This window comes from Prenolepis imparis, unplaced genomic scaffold, assembly GCF_030444845.1.
Source record: "Prenolepis imparis isolate NDT839.2.m4 unplaced genomic scaffold, iyPreImpa1.0 SCAF_14, whole genome shotgun sequence".
Lineage (NCBI taxonomy): Eukaryota > Metazoa > Arthropoda > Insecta > Hymenoptera > Formicidae > Prenolepis > Prenolepis imparis.
Genome location: NW_028141172.1, coordinates 4,385,696 through 4,408,871, shown reverse-complemented (window position 1 = coordinate 4,408,871; position 23,176 = coordinate 4,385,696). Strand labels below are relative to the sequence as shown.

At 32.7% G+C, this 23,176-nt stretch overlaps 2 protein-coding genes across 2 annotated transcripts in view; one reads left to right on the top strand and one right to left on the bottom strand.

Annotated features, from left to right (window-relative positions):
- The window catches only part of Rpn2 (Regulatory particle non-ATPase 2), a 53,276-nt gene that overhangs the window by 5,785 nt on the left and 24,315 nt on the right, over positions 1-23,176 (top strand). Inside the window, exons 9-10 of the mRNA XM_083054742.1 lie at positions 5,466-5,681; positions 6,352-6,416. Of these exons, the coding sequence (XP_082910868.1) occupies positions 5,466-5,681; positions 6,352-6,416 (281 nt within the window). The remainder of the gene's footprint in view (positions 1-5,465; positions 5,682-6,351; positions 6,417-23,176) is intronic.
- LOC145945191 (pancreatic triacylglycerol lipase) lies at positions 54-3,781 on the bottom strand. Its single transcript, XM_083054025.1, has 7 exons — positions 3,734-3,781; positions 3,131-3,305; positions 2,880-3,031; positions 2,242-2,490; positions 1,607-1,783; positions 1,077-1,188; positions 54-223 (listed from the first exon to the last, which is right to left on the bottom strand). Exons 1-7 carry the CDS (start codon positions 3,756-3,758, stop codon positions 166-168), a joined length of 948 nt encoding a protein of 315 aa, XP_082910151.1. The 5' UTR covers positions 3,759-3,781; the 3' UTR covers positions 54-165.

The window sequence follows — 23,176 nt, the reverse complement described above, 5'->3', positions numbered from 1 at the left end:
AATTCTAAGAGAAAATTCTCTCTGTAGTTGTGAAAAACACGAGCAAATATCGGATGATTTATTCTAATAATATGAAGAGAATTTAGAGTGTTTGTGACAAAGTTTATTTTTGACATCGTAGAAATATTTACAAGAGTGGTGGCTATAAAACGATAAATTTAATCGTCATCCGAGTGCAAAGGGTGATGATTTGCGGGTCTGCAGAGTGTACGATCCGTGCGCCCTGTAAATAATAAAACAAACGGTAATGAAATTAACGTCTCGGTCAATTTGCGTGAAAAAAAGTACGATAGTTTCCGCGGCCTTCGATATTTCTGGGTACAACGATTGAAAAAAAAAACGAGGAGAAGAGAGGAAGAAACCGGTGCACCGTATCTCAATAAGAAATAAATATTCGTATTGAAGGAAAAAAAGAAAACGAAGAAAATAATTTCTTCTTCAAAGAAGAAGAAAGCGCGGATTTTTTTCTTATAAAGTAAAAAAAAGAGATTTGAATAGCTTGCATTTTAATGCCATCTTTATTTCTTATTTCATGAATTTTTTAATCGTATGTGTAACTTAAGTTTTGTATTTAAGAAGAACAATTTTTTACTTATAAAATTGTTGAGTTTTTTTGTACGTATAATTTAAACTGTATAAAAAAAAAAAAAGAAAATGATTTCTTTCTCAAAAAAGAAGAAAACGATTTCGTCGTTATCAAATAAGAAGATGAGATTGAATAGCTTGTATTTGAATGGTATATCTTTGTTTTCTATTTCATACATTTTTTATCATACATGTAACTTAAATTGTATTTAAGAAGAAAATAATTTCTTCTCAAAAAGAAGAAGAAAACGATTTCTTTCTTATAAAAAAGAAGAAATTAATATTTTTTATTTCATGAGATTTTTTTATCGTATGAGTAACTTAAATTGTACTTAAGAAAAAGAAAACGATCTCTTCTTCAAAGAAGAAGAAAACAATTTTTTTTCTTATAAAATAAAAAAGAAAGAAATATAGGTACTAAATAGTTTGCATTTGAATGGCATTATTGTTTTGTTGTGAATTTTTTATCGTGTAACTTAAATTGTACTTACTTTGGATCGAACTTAGGTCCGCCCATGAATACCTCGCCGGCGCGGAAACCTGTTGGGTTCACGATAGATTCGGCATAGTATTCGTAAGCGCGCGAGTGCGCGCACGCGGGTACTGCAAATCAATTCGGTCGCGTTAACTAATGAGCCAACAAGCAATATTGACTTCGGCGTCGAGCCGACTATCGAATTGTACACTGAGAGAATTTTCTCTTAGAATTTACTCTGAAAATCATGATAATTGTAGCACAATATGGTATAAAAAGAATTTTATGAGAATTTCTCTGATTAATATTTATCACAATAAAAATAATATCTATCACAATAAAATGTAAAATGTTTGATTAATTTTATTAAACTATATAGTAAAGTTAATCCAATATATGTTATATTTTATTGTAATAGATATTATTTTTATTGTGCTAAATATTAATCAGAGAAATTCTCATAAAATTCTTTCCACACCACATTGTCCCACAATTATTATGATTTTCAGGATAAATTCTAAGAGAAAATTCTCTCTGTGTATTTACCGAATATGCTGCATCCCGGCTGCTTGTTGCCACCGTTTGGATAAAAATCGGAGTCGCCGATCGGTTCCGGGATACCGAGGGAACTCGTGTGAATCACCTGCACGAGATCCGCGTCTGTTTTGTCCACCCTTTCGCCTGGTCCTTTGGAGTCGTACCAGGGTTTCGCGGGATCTAGAGCTGTAGATCGAGAATCGATATTAAAAAGATTAAAGAAAAAATCGCGGCTATTTTTTACGAATATTTTAAGGCAATTAGATAAAGTCTCAAGTTGTTTTTTTTTTTTCCAAAATTTATCCTTCGAAGAAAAGTTTTCCGAGAAAACCGACGTATCTTTCTAATTTTTTTATTAGAAAAAACTTTCGATTTTATATATTATGTATTATATTTTATTTTATATATTATTATTTATTATAAAGAATAAAATAATATAATATTATTATATATATTATTATATTTTTATATAATTATATATTTTTCTTTATATAATAATATTATATAAAGGAAAAAAATATAACAAAGAGAATTAAAATTCAACCATGAAAAATAATATAATAATATAATAATATATTAATATAATATTCTTTATGATTGAATTTTAATTCTCTTTGTTATATTTTTTTCTTTTACGGACTTACCCATCACTTCGGCGATATTGCTATCGGTGGCACGAGCGGCAAGACCGACAATATGTCCACCCAAAGAATGTCCTATTAGCCTAGTTCTCGAGGTATCGAGACCTGCATTCTTCACCAGGAAATTGATGAACTGAGTCAGATGTTCCGCCACGAGCGGTACGCTTTTCACGACTTTCCAATACAAGAGAGTTCCGGCCGCGGTTCGCCAGTCGGTCAGGATGATGTTGTAGTCGCCAGAGCTGAGATAAGCTGGGGGATATTAAACGGGGAATATGGCAATAAAATTGAAATTAGTCGCGCCGAGATTCGGGGAGTTACGCTAAAAGCATTCATGGAATTCAGGGATTCAGAAATTTAAATTAAATTTGCGAATGTTAGGAAAGAATTCCAAGACTCAGGAAATTAAAGATAAAAAGGAAAAAGAGCGGAGAGTAAGAAGAAGTACACATATATTAAAGATTCAGAGACTTTAAGAGGAATTAAATTTGAGGAGTTGAGATATTCAGGAATATTTAAAGATAAAGTAAACAAAGAGAGAGAGAGAGAGAGAGAGAGAGAGATAAGGATTGTATTAAAGAATCAGAGAGGCAAGGATTCAAGCACTCGAGCAATTAAGATTAATTATTCCGATATCCTACCGTCTCGAATTAAGGTGCAAGCGGATCCAGGATCCGTATCTCCTCGCCATCCATGAGTGACGATACAAGTGGGACGATCGGGATTCCAAAAACTATTTTCCACGCTATCTATATCGTTGATGAATAATTGCTGTCCAATTTCCGAATTGTTTCTAAAGGGAAGTGTTCGATGTTATATATAGAGACGATAATTTTGCCGGGTTAGAATATTTTGTTTTGAATGTATTCTATATGTACGAATTTATATTTACTGAGTGTACAGCAAGAAGGAGGTCTCGAGAGCGGATTCCTTGATCTCACTGAGTTCCAAGAGCGTAGATGTAGGCTCGCTAATATCAATCATGAACGACATTCCATGCTCATCGGCGAAAATCGTGTAATTCGTATTTGTATTATTCGTCACGAGGGATGTTAATAAAATAGGAACTGTAAGCAAGTGGCGCCGATTAGTTGAAAATATTTTTCTAAGATAGAGAATTAAGTACATATTTATGCGAAGTCCAATAATATATATATATATTTTTTTTTATAAAAAATATATATAATATAATTTTTATAAAAAAATATATAATAAATAAATAAATATATGAATATATATTTTTATAAAAAAATATATATATGTATATATATTTTTTCATAAATACAGCTCCGAATTCAAGGATACTTTTTTATCGCGAATATGTCAGTTTGCGAGGTGAAAGACCTGATATCTCTTCTCAACGAATAAACAAGTGTATGTTTAAAGATAATTTTTTTTCACACGAATACGTTTACGCAAGCTCGAAAAATAATATTTTGTCCTTCTTTGCGAATATACAACCGTGAAATTAAGTAACAATATTCGTTTCACGCACGCAATGCGATCGCCGGAGCAGCCATCTTCGTGATAATTTAACACGATTTCTTCGAAGATTTCGAGTTTCAACATTCCCGACGTTTCTTTTATAGTCTAAATATAGGGCAGATATCGCCGCGTGATTGATATACAATGCGATCGATAAGGCGTCAATGATATCAATTAATAGGCGTAATTAATTTGTATACATCAGTTGACCTCGATTGGGATTAATCGATCGTTACACTTTATGTTGACATTTAAACGTTTCTTTTTTCCTATTTATTTTATTAATTGAATATTAGTTTATGTTGATAATTCTCTGATAATAGAATATGAAAAAGCGAATTTTTCGCTTTTTATCTGATTTGTTTGATTACAAATAATCCAAGTGTTTAAATACCGCGAATTTCGCTTTTCAACTTACAATTAGTTTCGATTTATTACACGCGCACACATATACTAAAAATATTTTTCTCCATAATTTTATCATATTATTCTCTATCATTTTATTATATTGTAGCAGTTTATTACAGTTAAAATTTTTTATACAAAGAGAAAGAGAGAGTATAGCTATTTTTAGAAACCATGTCTTTCGAGCTATTCAGTCCTCAATTGTCTCTGAAAAAAGGAGAAAAAAAAATAGTACGATTACCCCTTTTCGCACGCTATTCGCACATTAATTCGCAAATTTTTTTCTCATCGGACGTCCGGAGAGAAGAGACAATGGTCGTGCATTTTAGCGTCGATGTTCCTCGAGGAAAGATAATTTCGCGCGCGGGCTGGAAACAAACTTTCGTCGCTGCTGGCCACCAACAAGCTGCAAGCAGCAGCAACAGCAACAGCAGCAGGTCGATGCTAAACGAATCATAACTTGCCACTAGTCGGTCGGCTTAATCCAATTACCCATTACAGGTTCTCCATAATGTGTCCCGGCGGCTGCGATTAAGTAACGCACGGGCACATCTCCATCTCCCTCTCTCTCTTTCTCCTGCAAAGAGCGACATTAAATTGTAAATCCGCGCGGGATAAATACACGGACCACTCGGTGTTAAGGGCGGTGTGCATAATTCGACGAAACCGAATTTTCTAAAAATTACGAGGAAAGACTGATTTATTCTCGCAGAGATGAACAAGTTTTTCTCTCGCGCGAAAATCGAGAGAAAACATTAATTTCGAGTAGTATACTATAGTATATATTGTAGTATATATAGTGTACTATATGTATAAAGTATACAATATACTATACTATTGTATCCGGATACCAATCACGTGTTTTCGACACATTGCACTGCGACAATTTCTTTATAGCAACCGCTGGACAGCTCGAACACATTCTTTCTTGTTATATTTTAGAAGATTTTCGAATACAAAGGTCCTTTATATTTCGCTTCGAACGTAGAAAAGTTCTGACAAACATTTTCAACATTTTAAAGTAGTTTCGGGTACCCGTTCATTTGATGGAAGGATTATAAACGAAGATTTTTTGTCCAAAGATAATTTCGCGCGCGGGCTGGAAATAAACTTTCGTCGCATGTTTGTTAATTAGAAACTTTAATTTAAATTTATTTCATATTTAAAGCGTACGAACGCGCTGCATAATTTGCAATGTTTATGCATGTAACCGCTCTGGTGCATGTTTTATCTCTACTATCTCGCGGAAATAAGATACTATTGTGCCTTCTCCGCTTCGCTTCGTGAAAGGACGAATTCCTGGATTCTCAATTTTCGATCCTTTTTCTCTTTCTCAGTACGCCCAAGAGACGCAGCACGAGAAGATCCTACGCGGTCTGGCGGTCGGCATCGCCTTCACGATGTACGGTCGCCTCGAGGAGGCCGATCCCCTGGTGACATCCCTATGCGCTGATAAGGATCCGATCCTGCGCAGGAGCGGAATGTACACCCTTGCGATGGCGTACTGCGGCACCGGAAACAACCAGGCCATCCGGAAGCTCCTGCACGTTGCTGTGAGTGTTGATCCACGTACATCTCGTAGATATTCTTATCGATGTTACTTCGCGACTAGTATTTTATTCGATTTTTTCTTATTTTTATGTACTTTTTATATTTTCATATTTTTTCTCCAATTTTTCTTTTATTATCTCTTATTGTTATTTTTTATTATCTTTTATTTTCTTATATATTTTTGTATTTTTATATTTCTTTCGATCCTTCTTTTATTATCTTTTATCATTATTTTTTATTATTTTTTACTTTTTTTATTGTCTTTTATTCTTTTATTTTTTTATTATTTCTTAGTTTTATTTTATTGCGATTTCAATATCCTATATGTATTTGATTTTTTTATTACAATATTTCGTGCTAAATATTCAAGCGCGTTGGGCGCTTTACTTCTGATTTAAAAAAAATATTTAATTAAATATTCTGATTAAAAAAGAAATTATTATTTTTAAAAGAGAAATTAATAAAAAATTAAATTTTATAATAGCTTACTTATATAAATAAGGATTTCAATATTTCTGATTTTTCTTTTACATATCGATTTAATTTATAAAGTAAGACTAGGTCTTATAATAAATTGGTCTCAAAAATACAAGCGAGAAGGCGGATTAATTTTCTTATTGATTATTATATATATTTTTATATATATATTTTTTTTTCCTCTTATTTCAACAGGTCTCCGATGTTAACGACGACGTTCGACGAGCCGCGGTTACCGGTCTGGGCTTCCTACTATTCCGGTGAGTACCTTTGTAAAGTTACCCAATTCCACAAAGTGGATTCAACGAAACCGAAGAATGCGGAAATTCCACGTGTTTGTGAACTCGCGGCTTTCGATCCTTTCAGAGCCGCGCCGGTATTCTGAAATCATATTTAATCGTACTCCAAGCATACTAACTTGCTTCAAAGCTCAAAGGTAATCCGCGAGATAGCTTCGACCTTTTTTCGTTATGTTTTTTTTTTTTTTTTTCCAATAAGAAGGAAGCAGAAAAACGCGCTTTTTCAACCCTTCTGTCAATATATATACATTATTTTTTCTGATAAATCAATACAATAATAAAATAAAATTAATCAAGTTGAAAACAGGATGCTGCTGATAAAAATTAAGTGACGAGACATTTAAAAAGTCTTAAAAAATTTCCTGACAAAAATATATACGAATAAAATATATATAAAAGGTCCTTTGTATTTTGTTTCGGGCGAAGAAAAGTTCCGACACATTTTTAACATTTAAAGTTGCTTCGGATACCCGGGGGATACTCGTTCACAGAAGAAGGGTTAAATGTTAAAAGTGTGTTGAACTTTTCTTCGCCCGAAACAAAATATAAAAGGCCTTTGTATTCGGAAGCCTCTTAAAATACAATGACCAGCAGCTGCTTTAAATAATTTAAAAAAATTGTTGTAGTGCAATATGTCAAAAAATACGCAGTTGGTACCCTGGTACTCATACATTGATTGAAAAGGTGAAAAATTATTCGTTGACAGAAGGGTTAAATATCCATCGATCAAACCTTGAATATAGAAAAATAAATTAATCGATCAAATATATATGGAATTCATATGCGTGTTTTGCGCGCAAAAAATTTGAAATTTTTTTTATTAACATTGATTGAATTGATTGTGAACAGGAAAAGAATCCATTTATTGGATTATTAATTTATTACGGCGCGTTCGACGCGCGAAGAATTCAAAATATTTATCCTGCTGTAGTAACACATCGATCGAATATTAATTCATCGTACTTTTTATGCGTACTAATTCATCACCTTAAAATAATCGAGAAAATTGCTTCGCTCTATTCGTTATATGTTTTTTAGCAAGGGGAAAAACGTTACAACGTTTATTCTTCTTTAAATAAAATTGAAAAGCTACAATAAAAATAATTATATGAACAAAAATTATTAATTAAATTAAATTAATTTAATTTAATCGTTGACTGAATTTATTCATCGGCGTAAAAAATTTAAAAACTACCGATGCTCTTAATTCTCCATTTTAATTACATCGATCGAACATTAATCCGGACAAAAGAACCAGTCGATCGAATAGTAATTTATCAGCACGTTATTATATTAAAACAAGTATTAGTGATTAAACTCGAGAAGCGCGTACGTGTCAAGTGGGCTATTGAAAAAGTTTTTGGGCATCGACGCGAGTGCAATTTGCACTAATGTGTACATACAATAGCTGATCCGATATTGTCATTTTATCGCGGATGTTTCATGCGATAAGGCTGTGACGAGAGAGAATCGTGATAAGCGGGCGGGTAAATGAATGAAAAGCAAATGAATGGAATATACCGTCTTATTTCTCTTATTGTTAGAGAGAAATGGTGCGAGATATTGTTGTTTGCACGCAACTTCTGACAATGTAGAATTCCGTGATAACGGAATCCGTTAGTACATTATTTCGTCATCTAAAAAGCGTGTCCGTAATTGCTGTTGATTACACGTGCTTTTAATTATAGGCAATTTCAAAGCTAATTTTTTCCTCTTTGCGATATATCTTTTCAACTTACATTTTATATGTATTTTTGTCAGAAAATTTTTAAAGAATTTTTAATCTCTTGTCACTTAATTTTTGTTGGCATTTTATTTTTAACTTAATTTTATTTTATTATTAATATATTAATTTTTTTATAAATATATATATATTTATAAAATAAATTAATATTAAATAAAATAATAAAATAAAATTAATTAAGAATACATATACAATATATTAATTTTATTATTTGATACAAATTTTAATTATATTTAAATAAGAAAGAGAAGGGAAAAGAACAATTTGTACTTTAACGTATTGGAGAAAAATTGGTCCAAAATTGTTTTGCGAAGAAAATATCTACTTTTGGAATATTTTCTTCGTATATCGGTTGTTAATTATTTTTCAAGAATGGCTTGTTTGAACTAAACCGTGAAGACGCGTGCACCCTGACAATGGGCGAAAACAGCATAGGTAAACGAACAAGTTTAAACAGTTGTCGGCGGTCGACCGGCTGATTTGCAATTGTTAACATGAGACAACAAATACCGAGGATATATCGCAACACGAGCGCGTAAATTTGCCTTTTGCATAGCTATTTCCAACCACACAATTCACTCTCGCAACCTGTTTAATTCTCCGCAGACTCTGTCGCGCAGAGAAACGAAAATTTCGCTCCCCTCTCTCTTTCTCTCTGCTTTTGTTTTTCTTTCCGCGAGAAAATATTTACTCTTGCAAAATGTCGAAAAATCTCGCCGACGAGACGTTTGGGAAGAATCGAAAATTCATTTTAAGAATCAAACTGAATTTTCTATACTACAGGAGTTCCGTAGGACCCTCTCCTCTTCTTCTACCCCCCCCCCCCCTCGAACGAAGAGAACGAGGTTGTCTGTGCTTGCAAATTGTGTAGTCTTTCAGATTTCGCGGGTCAAAGGGTAGATATAAAAGATGCCTCCGTATTTCCGTCAACGTAAAGGAGAGGAGGAGTCGAGGCAGGAAATGAGCGAGGGAGAATCCGTGGATGAAAGATCGCGAAGTGCGCGCGAATCTGGGACATCGGGTGTATTATATATATATATATATATATATATATACATATATATATGTATATGTAGATGATGGCTGTTCGACTTTGTTTGCTTTATTCGCGTGCACCTTTCCATATTAATTTTGAATGACGCGATGCATTTTTCTTTCTCCTCTATCGCTCTCTTTTACGCGTTTTCCATATTTCTCCTTCCTTTTTCGAGAGATTCTTCCCATTACCCTTTCTCTCGCGAGTGCGAATGAATAGAACCGACCTATTGAATAAGTTACATGCAATACTGCAAACTGCACCGCGCGCTCCATTTCTCCGCATTCAAATTGCAATTTCAGAAAGCTCGGGTTCTCGTAAGTGGACACTTGCTAACTTGGATGTGAGACTGTGGCTTTACCCTCCGGTGAACATAAAACGTTTATAATCTCTCTTTGTTTCTCCTGCTATGAATAAGAAATCTGTGATGTTACTAAATAAAATGTTGTGTCTGCCAAATGTATATTCCGCGTTATTATTATTATCGGTGTTGCAAAAATATTGTAGTTCTTTTTTTATGGAAAAGAGGATTGACGATAAAATAAAATACACGGAAAATTTTGCAAATTGAATGAAGGTACATTTGTTAGTCATTGTGCGAATTCTTTTGTCTTGTGACTTTCCATTTAATTCGGATTTAATTTAATTCGTGGAATTCAATTTATATTTTCGGGCATTTTTTCCCTCAGAAATTATAAAGCTCTCTTGTAATGAACGATGATAATTAGAAAATGTTTACAAATTCCTGCTTTATATCATTACTTAGAATTTAGCGGTAACAAATTTTAAACTATAACTGACAAAAGATTCAAATTTATTTAAAAAGTTATCGAATTTAATCAATTAATTCAGAAATTATATTTTCAATTAATTTCGAATGTTAATTCAGAAATTATATTTATTAAGTTTTCAGATTTGATTTAAATCCTAATTTTACAATTTTATATGACTTTTATTCTGCATTAAATTACTTCTTTTCAATTTCGAATTTAATTTAAACTTCGAATTAATTTTTTCATCTTTTATTCAGAATTGAAAATATTCAACGTCGCCTTTTAGTCTCGCTATTTTTTTAAAATCAATCAGAAATAATCCTCACTCATATATACATATATATCCCGAAGCACCACGTCGTCTCGCATTACAAGAGTTGCAGTTTTATGAAAAAATATCCCCCCGTCCCACGGTATATAATCAATGAAAGCCGAAATTTCCCAGGTCATGACAAGTCGAGAAACACAATCGAGTGGCCGAATAAAAGAGTAGTGAGCTTATCCCACGGGGAATTATTTTCCTATGGAAAACCGACCTTCATGGAAAAGTTTTGTATACTAAAGCATTTTTGTCATTGCAGCGTATCGCGTTTCTTTTGACTGATCATATAACGAGCATGAGAAACTAGGAAAAAATATGAGGGCGTGTTTAAAATATGACAAAAGGATATATTTTATATTTTATACTTTATACAAGATCTATATATATATTTTTATCAAAAGATTGGGATAATTAAAATCGTTTTTCTTTCGACATTGTTTGTTATAAATATATTTAATATAATTTATAATTTTTTATAAATGAATATCACGTAAATGTATGGAGGAAAAGGTGCAAAATTTTTTTTTTAACAAAAGTACTTTTATTTAAAACTAGAAAAAAAAGAAAAAGTGTTTAAAATATGAAATAATTTATATACTTTATACAAGATATAAAATTTATATATGTTTATAGAAAATTTTATTTCCTTTATACAAGCCCGTAAATATATATATTTTTAAATAGAAGATTGGGATAATTAAAATCGTTTCTTTTTTTCGAAGTAGTCTGTTATAAATATATAAATGAGTATCACATAAAAGAGTGTGGAGGAAAAAGTGCAAAATAAATTTGAGAAATTTTCTAACAAAAGTACTTTTATTTAAAAATAGAAAAAATATATAAGGGCGTGTTTAAAATATGAAAAAAGAATATATTTTATATATATGTTATAGAAAATCTACATATATATTTTTTTATTAGAAAATTGAAATAATTAAAATCGATTTTCTTTTTCGATATTGTTTGTTCTAAATATACATATATAATATAATTTATAATTTTACAAATATATAAATGAATATTACACAAAAGGATGTGAATTAAAAAGTGCAAAATAAGTTTGAGAAATTTTCCAACAAAAATATTTTTATTTAAATTTATATATTGTCCCGTGATTCTTTCACAAAAACAGATTGCAGAATGTTTCATTGCGAGATTGCGTTAATAATATAAGTGAGTTATCCCACAACCTTGTAATTTGCGGAATACAAATCAGAAACAGATAGAAACTGCTAGAAGAATAATTTAACTCAATTCTTTTTCAATTTTCTGCGATACCTCACTTCTTTATCGAGCCATTCAATATATATGTATATAGTATATATACATATATGTTGTCGGGGTGAAAAGAATCTCTCCACATTTTCTCACTCATGTAATATTCTTCCCGCGGATGTCGCTTCTGCTTTTCCTGCTTTTCCTGCTTGTTCCGCGATAAGTATTCCTAGACTATGAAAGGATGTAGGATTGTATTTTTACTTTACCGCGAAGTGTCTCTCTCTTCGAACGAATCTTCATTTTTCTCTTAGATCGTGGATTTTCTCTCGGAAAAAATTGTTGGGCTATTTTGTAATTTTTATGCTGAAAGAAATGTGTATTACGAGATAGTTACATTGTAACATCTGATCAGAGTTTAGTTTTTTTTTAATATTAATTTTTAATTAATTTTTCACTTTTTTTTATCAATGCATAGATATCCGGGTGTCCAATAATTTTAATTCTTTTGTCAATATATAATTTTTCACCTTTTAAAAAGTGGAAAAATATGCATTGACAGAAGAGTTTAAAATTGCTTCTGGTACCTATTTATTGAGAGAAGAGTTAAATGCGAAATCTTATCTTTATCTTGAGCGAGAGAAGAGAACGAAATAATCTTTTGTCAGAAAGAAGGAAGCGAGATGTCTTATATTTTTTCGTCGGACGAAAAGGAAATGAGATTTCTTTTCAATCAATGGAAGAACATTTTTACGGATATTTGAGAGTTTGTTTCGAAAATTAAAATGTGACAAAGGCCAATTCGAGAGCAGCTCTTTCGATTTCGAGTGCGATGCCCGACAGATATTTCGACAGATATTTGTCAGTGAATCGGTCGAGTTTTATCTCTTATCTATTCGTCTGGGACTTCGGTGATAATCGATAAGAGAGCGAGAGACCCTTAATTGGAGTAGTTGATTCGGGGTTTCTCTTCTCAATAAATCATGACCTTGCAATAAAGAAAAAGCTCTTCTCTCTTCGAAGAAAATCGTTATTTGATCGTATAATTACAGAGTTTCGCACGATTGCTTTTAGGACCAGAGATTACGCAAGTATAAGGGGGAGAAATTATATTTATTTATTATCTAATAATTAAAATCGAGAAAGGTGTATTGATTTTCGATTTTTTTTAACCATAAACCTACTCAATTTTACAATTAATTTGGAATAAATGTAGACCCGGTTTAGGATTTTAATCAACAAAGTAACTTTTATCCGTAAGATTTTGTGTCGTGCAACAAAGAAGGATGGTGCAAGATTAGGGGGGGAAAGAGGATGAATCAATAGTTTTCATCTTCTCAGATCAACGAACTGAAAGCTCGGCTTTATTTCATGTTGCAACTCTTTGATGAGTCTATTCTGTGCTTCTCCCTTCAGGGTCGGGATCTCCGACATAAGCGACTTATTATTCATTTCTAAACGTTACTGTTTAAGTTTGTGCACTCCTTGTCTTTTCTTAAGTTGTCCAAGAAAAATTTATAAAGACTATATATCTCATATTTTTACGTATATCGCGAATTTATCCCTTTTGTTGATTATAATTCCTCACCTTTCCATCAATGCATAGATACCCGGGTTTTTTTCGACAACATTGCACCGCGACAATTTTTTTATAGCATCTGCTGGGCATCAGACGTCTTCTTTTCCGCTATATTTCCGAATACAAAAGACCTTTGTATTTCTTTTTCGGGCGGAGAAAAATCCTGACATATTTTTAACATTTGAAGCTGCTCTGGGTACCCAATTGAATTTGGATTTTTATCAATGTATGGACACTCGGGTATCCGTTTATTGATAGAGGAGGATTAAAAATATTGACTCGTCGTCTCGGCGAATGATAAGAAAATTTTTCAGAGAAAGAAAGAGAGAGAGAGATCCGTCCATGGGATCATCCGTCCATTTGTCGTTTCTTCGCGAGGACCTCATTTCATTTTCGCGATCCCTCCTTTCTAATTAATGTCCGGACAATACGCGGGGCCGGCGGTTTTCATTATTCAAATTTCGGGTCACATATTTTTGTCTCTTTTTCTTTCCCCGCATTCAATCTCCACCAGCCCTTTGAACAACCTCTCCCTCTTCCTCCCCCATTCCGTTTCCCTTCGTTCCATTTTCCAATTCATCCTGCACGTTTCGTTGACCTTTGAAAATGCAGTCACCTTTGATCTGACCGAAACGTGACTACCGACCGTGATTATTCACTTTTTCTGCCAGTAAGTTTAATTATTATTTTGTGCAGTTTTTTTTATTTTATTGAAAAAAGAGAAAAACGCGAGAAAAATATTGAAAAAATCAAATTAACCTCTCTTTATTCGTTAATAAAAAAATAAATTAACATTCGCGCAAAAAAGAGAAGAAAAAAAGAAGAAGCAAACTTTATACTCTCGCGCATTACCTAAGTGTCTAATATTATTATAATTAGAGATAATAGAAGAAGAGAGAGGAGAGGAGATTAATTTTCCAGGGAACGCGCTTATATTCATTTCGCGCGAAGCTTTTCATTATATACAGACGCAAAGTTCTTTTTTTTTTATTCGTCGACGCGACAATTTAACAGAATGGGATTAAAAAGAGCCCGTTTAGGGATTACCGAATGAATTTATGACATTTTTACGTTATTTACGTTATTATTCGCGAAAGATGCTCGAGCGCAATCGCGCTTTTCGAGTCGCCGGGCGATTATTAATCCACCACGAGAGACAAATTTGCACTCCCGTGTGCATTTCGCAATTACTGGATTACTGTAATCGCCTCCTCCCTACTATTATCCCCTCCCCTCCCTTTCCGGTATCGTAATCATCGTCGCTGAATAATGGCCGATTAATCATCGGCTTTATCGACGTTGACTCTTCGGGGTATTTTCTTCGAGGGGATATATATATATATATATATATATATATATATATATGTGTGTGTAGGAACACATGTATGAAATATTACGAAATATCGATTGCGCAACAACGGAAATAACGCGGCGATCGATTGTGAATTATCGCGCCTACGTGTGTTGTAAACAATACAACGCGATATATTGCATTGCGATTTGCCGATAATTATAATCACTGGATTAACGATATATTGTATAGGAGCTCCGACACATTACAATTATTGGTAAATAATTTTCAAGGTGCATCTGTGTTTCTTTTCTCTTTCGTGTATTGTGTATGTATGTACGTAGCATTTGTTATTTTGCGCATTTATTTTATAACGCGAAACGCATTAATCATAATTGTTAAATTGGCAGAGTATATACAGGCGTTGAAATTATATTAATTATCAAATAATCCGTTGGCCGTGTCGCGTACGTATTTAATTTAATAATTACAATCGTTAAATTAACAATATCGGTGTATCGCGATTATTAATTATAATGGAATTCTCTATTGGACCGCGGGCTGCGTTTTGGCATTCTTTTTTTCTTCTTTCATAGAAATGCGTCGCGTTATTGCTATACAATATTAATTACGGTCGTTAAGCAAAGAGTACGTAACGGTGTAATTGCGTTAATTACCAATAATTATTAATGCGTCTTTGTTTCGCGCATTATTTCAAGTACGGAGATTATTTAGTATAGAGAGCGATATATATATATATATATATATATATATATATATATGTATATTATATAGGGTGTTAGATCCAGACTTACCGGATTAGTTAATGGCTGATTTCTTGCGATTATTTGGAAACAATTTTTCCTCACTGAAAATGAGGAGGTATCCATAATTTTCGAATTATAAGCGATCGAAAATAGGGTTTTTCGGAAGCTAAGCCTTGTGGAAATAAAATATTAACAAAACTAAATTTTTCAGTTAATTTCAGGTTGAATTTAATTTAATAGAATTTTAATTTAATTTTAATTCAAGGCTTAGTTACAAAGGTAAATGGTGGCAAAAGTTGGGAGTTTGCAAAAAATGATGACTTCCCTCGACATTTTCGTTGAGGAAAAATTGCCTCCAAATAATCTTAGGAATCTCTCATTAACGCGGATGGTCCAGTAAGTCTGGAACATCCTGTATATATATAATATATGCATCTCTCTCTCTCTCTCTCTCTTTCTCTCTCTCTTGATGAGCGAGTGCACAATTCGCGTTTTGGACAAAGCGAGTAATTGAACGTGCAATTGTGGCCAATTAACGCGCGATCCCCGGAATTCGCGATGCAATTGTTAACGCGGTTATGGCAATGGCCGATGCCTGCAATTGATCGCTATTTATCTGTCCGAATGCGTTTACGCTATTATTGATCGCGGGACAAGTTGTTGTCGTTGCCCGCATATTGGTTCCGACCTTACGCACCTCCTCTCCCCTTTTCCTCCTCGCCCTCCCAATTATACACATATGTCATATTCGTGCTATATCGTATACCTATGTTGTGACATATTGTCACTTTGACACTTCTCTTATATTGCTAACACAAATGTGTGTTAACAACCTCCTGTCAATGCACATAATTTTTCACCTTTTTATCAATGTATAGGATATTTGGGTTCATTGACAGAAGGATTAGGAAGGAGACAAATTATATACTAGATGAATGAAACTTGATTTTTTCGGATTGGAATCTAAGTTGAAGGGGATAATTTGCTGTTAAATTTTTAAACCGAAGAAGTATGTCGAAAGAGAGGAAGTTAAACTAAAGCGAGATAAAAATGAACATTAGACTTTATATTTCTCGTCTAAAATTTTTTTTTTTTTTTTCGATACTGATATCTCGAATCCCACAGGCAGAGAAATTTAATTTCACGACGATTGATGTCTTTTATTACTTGGGAAAAATTATTGGTTGCATTGAGTGTAAGCTGGCGAACGTCTCGGTCGTCTAATAAAGCTGGGAAAGTCTGGAAAATATTTTTCTTCGACTTTCCGGGACTCGCCGAGCGATTAAATTCCAGCATTCAAACAAATGGACTGGGAATCAATCGTCAATAAAGATTTCGATATACACAGAGTGTTCCATTACGTTCTTAATTATTAGAAAGCGGATTGAAAAGTATACTTTAATATTAAACTTTAGAATTACAAAAATTTTATGAAGAAAGATTATTAAAGATTTATTAATAAATTGTAAAAGAAATATCTATAATATATGTTATATAGTTAGAAAAAAATGGTAAAAATATTAATAATAAATTGTAGTAAAAAGTAAAATTCGCAGTATTATATTAAATATATTTTATCGTGAGGTAAATAAATAAATAATGTGAAAATTTAGGTCAACTTTGCGAAATGATGAGATTTTCCTTGCAAGGACCGTCGTTTTCTCATGAGGATTACGAGAGGACGTGAGGTCGAGTGGGCAGGATTCGCCGGGAATTAGGATAATAAGCAGCGGTGAGAATCTGAAGGAAAGTGCGCTACCTGTGATCCATTAATCTCGATTTTAATCAGCGCCCTAATAGCGACTGTATGTAAATTAATTTCGGGAAAACTAGGGATTTCGAGGAATGCGAAGGAGATCTAGGAATACGTGAGTGGATTCTCGAGCGAGCTTTCCAAGTGGCTCTCGATCCGAATAAAATAAAGATGAAAACAGAAAAATATAAGTATATAGAAGAAAAGAGAATAAGAAAATAATAAGAGAATAAAAAGAAAATTTCAAGAAAAATTTACATAGCAAAAAAAGAGAAAGGAAAGAAAGGGGATGATTATTCTTAGGAATTAAGTTTGTTGATTACTTGTAGATATTAGAACTTTCAGAGACCGGCGGGGGGGATTATTATCTAGAAAAATAGAGGAAAGAAATACGGATAGTATCGCGTTGTGCGCGAATTAATATCTTCGTGTGACATTTAAATCCTACGGAGGAGATTAGCGAATTCGCGAAGGAGAAGGGGGAGGGAAAGGGATGCAATCCCCGATAATCCTCGCTTAGAGTCACCGAAGACCCAGCGTCCGATTTTAATATTTCCCAACCGGAATTAATTCGCACGCCTCTTCTTCCCTTTGCCGCGAATTAATTCGCAGCTAATAATCGGCTAATTAACAGAACATTAGTTTCGCGTCTAATTACGAATCGATAATCACTCTTGCGTCATTACAATTGTATCGTCTAATTTCTCGCATTAATATATTAGAAAAAATATATAAATATATAATAAAATATAATAAAATAAATAATATATTAATATATAATAAAATATATTAATATAATATATATATATATAGCTAACTCTATAATTTATATTGATCTTTTTAATCATTTCTCACAGCATATTTATGTAAAATATTTCAAATATCCTTTTTTAAAGCACAAATCCTTACAATTTTTATTATTATCACAATCATTTATTTATAATCTTTTACGTTGAGAGTTGCGGATTATCGTATCGCAAAATTCAACGTAGAAATTAATGTCTCGATCGAAACTGATAATTAATAAATAATCAAGATGGATTAACAGACTCTACGTGTCTGTTGGAAAAGATCGATGCTAATGTTGCTTGAGTAATCGGTATTTTTTTTTTTTTATTTCCCGTTACGTAGCGCGAAGTTTATTCACGTGCTCGATGCAAGTGCATGCGGTAATGACCTTTTTATGGAATGCACGCGAACGAGTTTTACGCCGCGGGACGGTTGATAAAAAACTGCGCGAGAAAATCTCGCGGCATCTTGCAAAAAAAATTATTAATGACTCTCGCATTACGACAATAATGTTGTTATACGTTAAAATCTGCGCGCGCGTTTATAATTGGACGATGTTTTCGAAAATCAGGCCGGCAAATGTTAATCGAGAGAACTATTATCGAGAAGACGCGTCTCGCTCTCTCTCGAGAGAGCGCAGTAATGAGCGTCGCATTTCTCATTAACGTTTTATTAATAATATTTTAAAATTTTAACTAAAATTGCGTCTGTATCGCGAAATAAATTAACAGAGAATTAATTAAGGATTCAATTAAACGCGATGATTGAATAATTATTTCCAACACAAGACTTTTCATTTTATTTTTGATATCTTAAATAAATTACTAATGTATAATTTTGTTATTAGTAAATCATTAATTAGTATTGTAAATTGTTATATATAGCAATTATTTTAATTTTAAAATAAATGACTTTAGAATTCTTGCAAAGTTAAAAATATACGTCCAACTTGCTATATTATTTTTGATCTTAAATAAATTACCGATTTATTATTGTGTTATTATTAGTGAATTTTTACTTCAGGTATTTTAATTTTAAGATAAATAACTTTAAAATTCTTGCAAAATTAAGAATATACGTCCAACTTTCTATATTATTTTTCGTCTTAAATAAATTTACGATCTTATTATTGTGTTATTATTATCAGTAAATTATTATAGCAGTTATTTTAAAATATACAAATTACTTAAAAATTGTCGCAAAATTAAAAATAGGGTGCCCCAACTTTTTTAAACACACAAGGCGGATTTATATTTCTCTCCGACGCGGGAGAGGGCAGAGAATTCCGAGGAGAGAGATTTGAAAATTTCACTCGAGGAAAGTTTCTATGCCAATTTATATTTCCCTTTAAAAGAGAGCGGCTCTCGCGCGTCCTCGGGACTTTAACGTCCACTAAAGTTAGGACCTTACTGCGTTTTGAGAATGACGGCTGAGAAATCTGCAAAGTAGGATTTAGTAACTTTCCCCCGGGAGAGACTTCCGCGAGTGCGTTGGGGGCTGAGAGAGGAGGGATAGAGGGGTTTGTTACATTTATTTTCACCGCCGTTGCATCTCGTCTACCATAAATAATGCGCTTTAATACGTCGTATTTTAACGCGGATCCGCTCGTTAATTAAAATGAGTTTATCGTGCGCGGGAGCGTCGGAAAAACATTTTCCGCTCCTCTCCCATCTCTCTCTCGTCTCCCTCACTCCTTCTTCTTCCTCCTTCTCCCCCTAAGTTTGCCGCCTCATTTTCTTACGATAGATTAATGAGTACGGAGGCAGTTATGTCACTGTCCGCGATGTTAAATTATTGCAGTTTCTCCTCGGGGCTGCAGCTGCAAGCATCAGTTTGCTCCTCCTACGTGTAACTACTCGTATTCAGTCCCCCTCCTTCGTATTATTCACGATAAAATGTTCGATTTTGCAGAGAAAAGGATTTATGCGTCCGCGATTTATGTGTCTCGAAGCTTTTAATATCTAATTCGATGTAGGATTCAATTTCGAAAAGTTACTTTGAGAAAGAAAGCTTCAATTTAAATTCCCGAGACCTTTAATCGGTGTTAAAAAGACCAACGAATTCAATTTCATCAGATCTTAGCTCTCTTAGATTTTTGTGATAAAGGAGAGAGAGAGAGAAAGACACTTTCAACACAATCGATTTAAACCCTTCTGTCAACAAACGGGTACCCAGGTACCCGAAGCAATTTTATTAAATGAGTCGAAACTTTTCTTCATGTTCGAAACACAATAAACAAAGGACCGATTTGTATTCGAAAACCTCTTAAAATATAACGTGAAAGAGTGTTTGATGTCCGGCAGCTGTTATTAAAAAAAAAAAAATGTTGAAAACACGCAGTTGGTACCCATACATGGAAAGATGAAGAATTATCCATTGACAGGAGGGTTAAAGATAGCAAGTATTTTCATCTATATATAAATCCTTCTTTTTCCAAGCAATAGAGAAAAAATTTATAGCGTAGTTCTAAAAAAATTACATTTAATAGAATAGAATAGAGATTAATCCTTCTGTCAACAAACGAGTCACCCGGGTAACCATTGAGTGACAGAAGGGTTAATATATCGAACTATTGTTAGCTCAGAAGTTATAATTTTCTCATATATACAGTGACCGACAAAAATAAAAAGCCACCTTATCTATAAAATTGATTTGTTTCATAAAGGTAAAAAAAATATGTATATTTTTTTTATAATTGAAAATTAATTAATTATTTTTAATTAAAAAGGAATTATTTTTTATTTAATACTATATTTATTTTATACAATCATATATTTAAGAATGACAAAATAAAAAAGCAAGTTAAAATAATATAAGGTATTAATATATTTTAATTGAATTATAATACGTTTTAATTTAAAGAAATAACAATATTATTTTAATTAATAGTTAATATGATTTTTGTTAGCCTCAATAACTTTTTGAAGTCTTCTTACTTTGCTTTCAATTTATCAAATGTTATAAATCCAGATTTTTTATTTTGTTACTCTTAAATATACGATTGTTTAGAAATAAATATGGTAATAAAAATGATTCCTTTTTAATTAAAAACACTTAATTAATTAATAAATTTTCAATTTTAATTATAAAAAACCTATAACATATTTTTTTTATCTTTATGAAGCAAACCAGTTTTATAGATGAGGTGGCTTTTTATTTTTGCCGATCACTGTAAATATATATACAAGGTGTTAAAAAAAATAGATCGACAAATTTTGAAGGGACAAAGAAGACTTCAAAATAAACTTTTTGTTAATACTAATTTTCTCTACAACGTTTAGTTTTAATACTACATGATATGAGATGAGTTGGTGACTTTTCAGTTTGTCATCTTTGTATTAAAGTTAATGGAGGAATTTTTGGGTATTTACTGTAAATAGAGTGAATTAATTTTATGTATTTGTTCCGTGTTTTTTGTTCAAGATTAAAATACAATTTAATTTTTCCACTTATACATTTGTTTATTGTTTAAGTCACAAACTTCTATTTCGTACCATGTATAGTATAAAATTAAAAACGTTGTAGAGAAAAATAGTATTAACAGAAAATGTTTTTCAAGTCTTCTAATTTTTTAACAACCTATATATGTATATATATATATATATATATATATATATCGAACTCTGTATATGTCACGTGTTTGATACATCTATCGTGGCCTGTGAAATGTGTTTCGCAGGCCAGGTGCATCGAGATGCGTGCAACCACAAAACGCAGAACACGTCACACTTGCATATCTCCCTCCCTTCCTGCCTCCCTCTCTCTATCTGTATCTCTTTCTCTTTCGCGCTCGCGCGAATTGAAATTCCAAAATGAAGATCGACTTTGGATATTCTTTTCGAGAGATTGATCCGACTCTCTTGTCCTGGCGCTGGTCGAGCGCTATCGAGAATTTAATTAACGTCAACTCGAACAGGCGTTTCGGGCTCGCTTGCCTCTGTTCTTTTGTGCTAGTTGCGGCTGCCAATGTGCTCTCGACTTGTCTTCTTCGCCGTTGTTTGCGAAACACTTAACGCCGTTTCTGTTATCCGAAATGGAACTGAAATGGACCGAGCGGGACTTTTATATCGGCGCGATCGTCTCTTCTCTCCCTCGATCTTCGATATATCGATCTGCGAGAAAATTTTTTTATTATAATTTTTTAAAAATATATTGTTACACGATTACATTTTTTCTCTCGATTTTTGAATATATTTTTGAAAATATATATTTTTTAATGTTTAATATTATTTTTAATAATTATTTTATTCATCGACGTTAGAGAGCTGTGCTATATATAATCTTATGACAATCAACTGAATTTCTCGAGCCACTTCTTCATTATCGATTCTTATCGGAAGTAAGCGGGAGCTTCGAGTGCCGTTTAAGGGTTAATTGGGAATTCAGCCCACAGGGATTTGCGACGATTAGTCTTTCCCTTCGTCGGGAGACGCAGACTAATTGTGCAGATTGCCAATTTTGCGGTGGATCTTACTTCAAGTAAGTGCTCGCCTGAGAAATTGCGGAACAAAGTATGACGTATGAATAATATATGGGGACGTTGCATTTCGCGCTTACAAAAAGAGAGAGAGAGAGAGAGAAAGGGCAAGATGAATCCTAAATATTATACCTTTCTCGAGCTTTTGAATTTAGCGATTATTTATTTAATTATTTTGCAATTGCACATTTCTCTAATTTATGCGCGAAATTACTAATTGTAAGATGAATTTGCATTATCTCTAGTTGAATATCATCAAGCTAGATAATTATTATCCCACATCTTGTGTTTATCGGATTTTGTTATAATTTTATAGTCACTTCAGTTTGAATTTTTGACACTAACGATCTTGATAATTAAGTTTCTGGAGTTTCATCTTTATATGACGAATGTGCACTCCGCAAAGATCCAATCGTGAGTCTTACCGAAGGACTGAACTTGCGCTGCGCGTTAATGAGTGAGCATAATTAATGTCGTTTCCTGCTGAAGACAACATCAGATAGCGTAGGAGGTTTCGCCGAGGAGTTTCGAACTTCTCGAGATATCGCGACTTTAGCGAGGTCAATTAATCTCGATAGATTTCGGGCTATGTTCGTTCCCAGAATCAACGATATACGATCACGTCGCATTAACAAAATTAACGTTCCAATTTAACATAAATAAATAATGATTAAGAGACATAATAGTCGCAAAGTCTGCAGAGAGATTTAACTCATCTGACGTAAAATGTCACTTTCTACCTTCACGATTATCTCTCGTCTTAATAATATTTTTTTTTAGAGGCGAGAAGGGAAAATCAAAATTATTAATTTAAACGAAAATAAGTGAAGAGAAGTAAATTTAAAAAATAAATTAAAAATTCTTTGTAGTGAAATTATTCGACGATATGATTAAATCATCAATTTGATTTAACAATATAAAAATATTTAACACCAAATATATCTTGATGCGCTTAATATTTTTTGATATCTATAT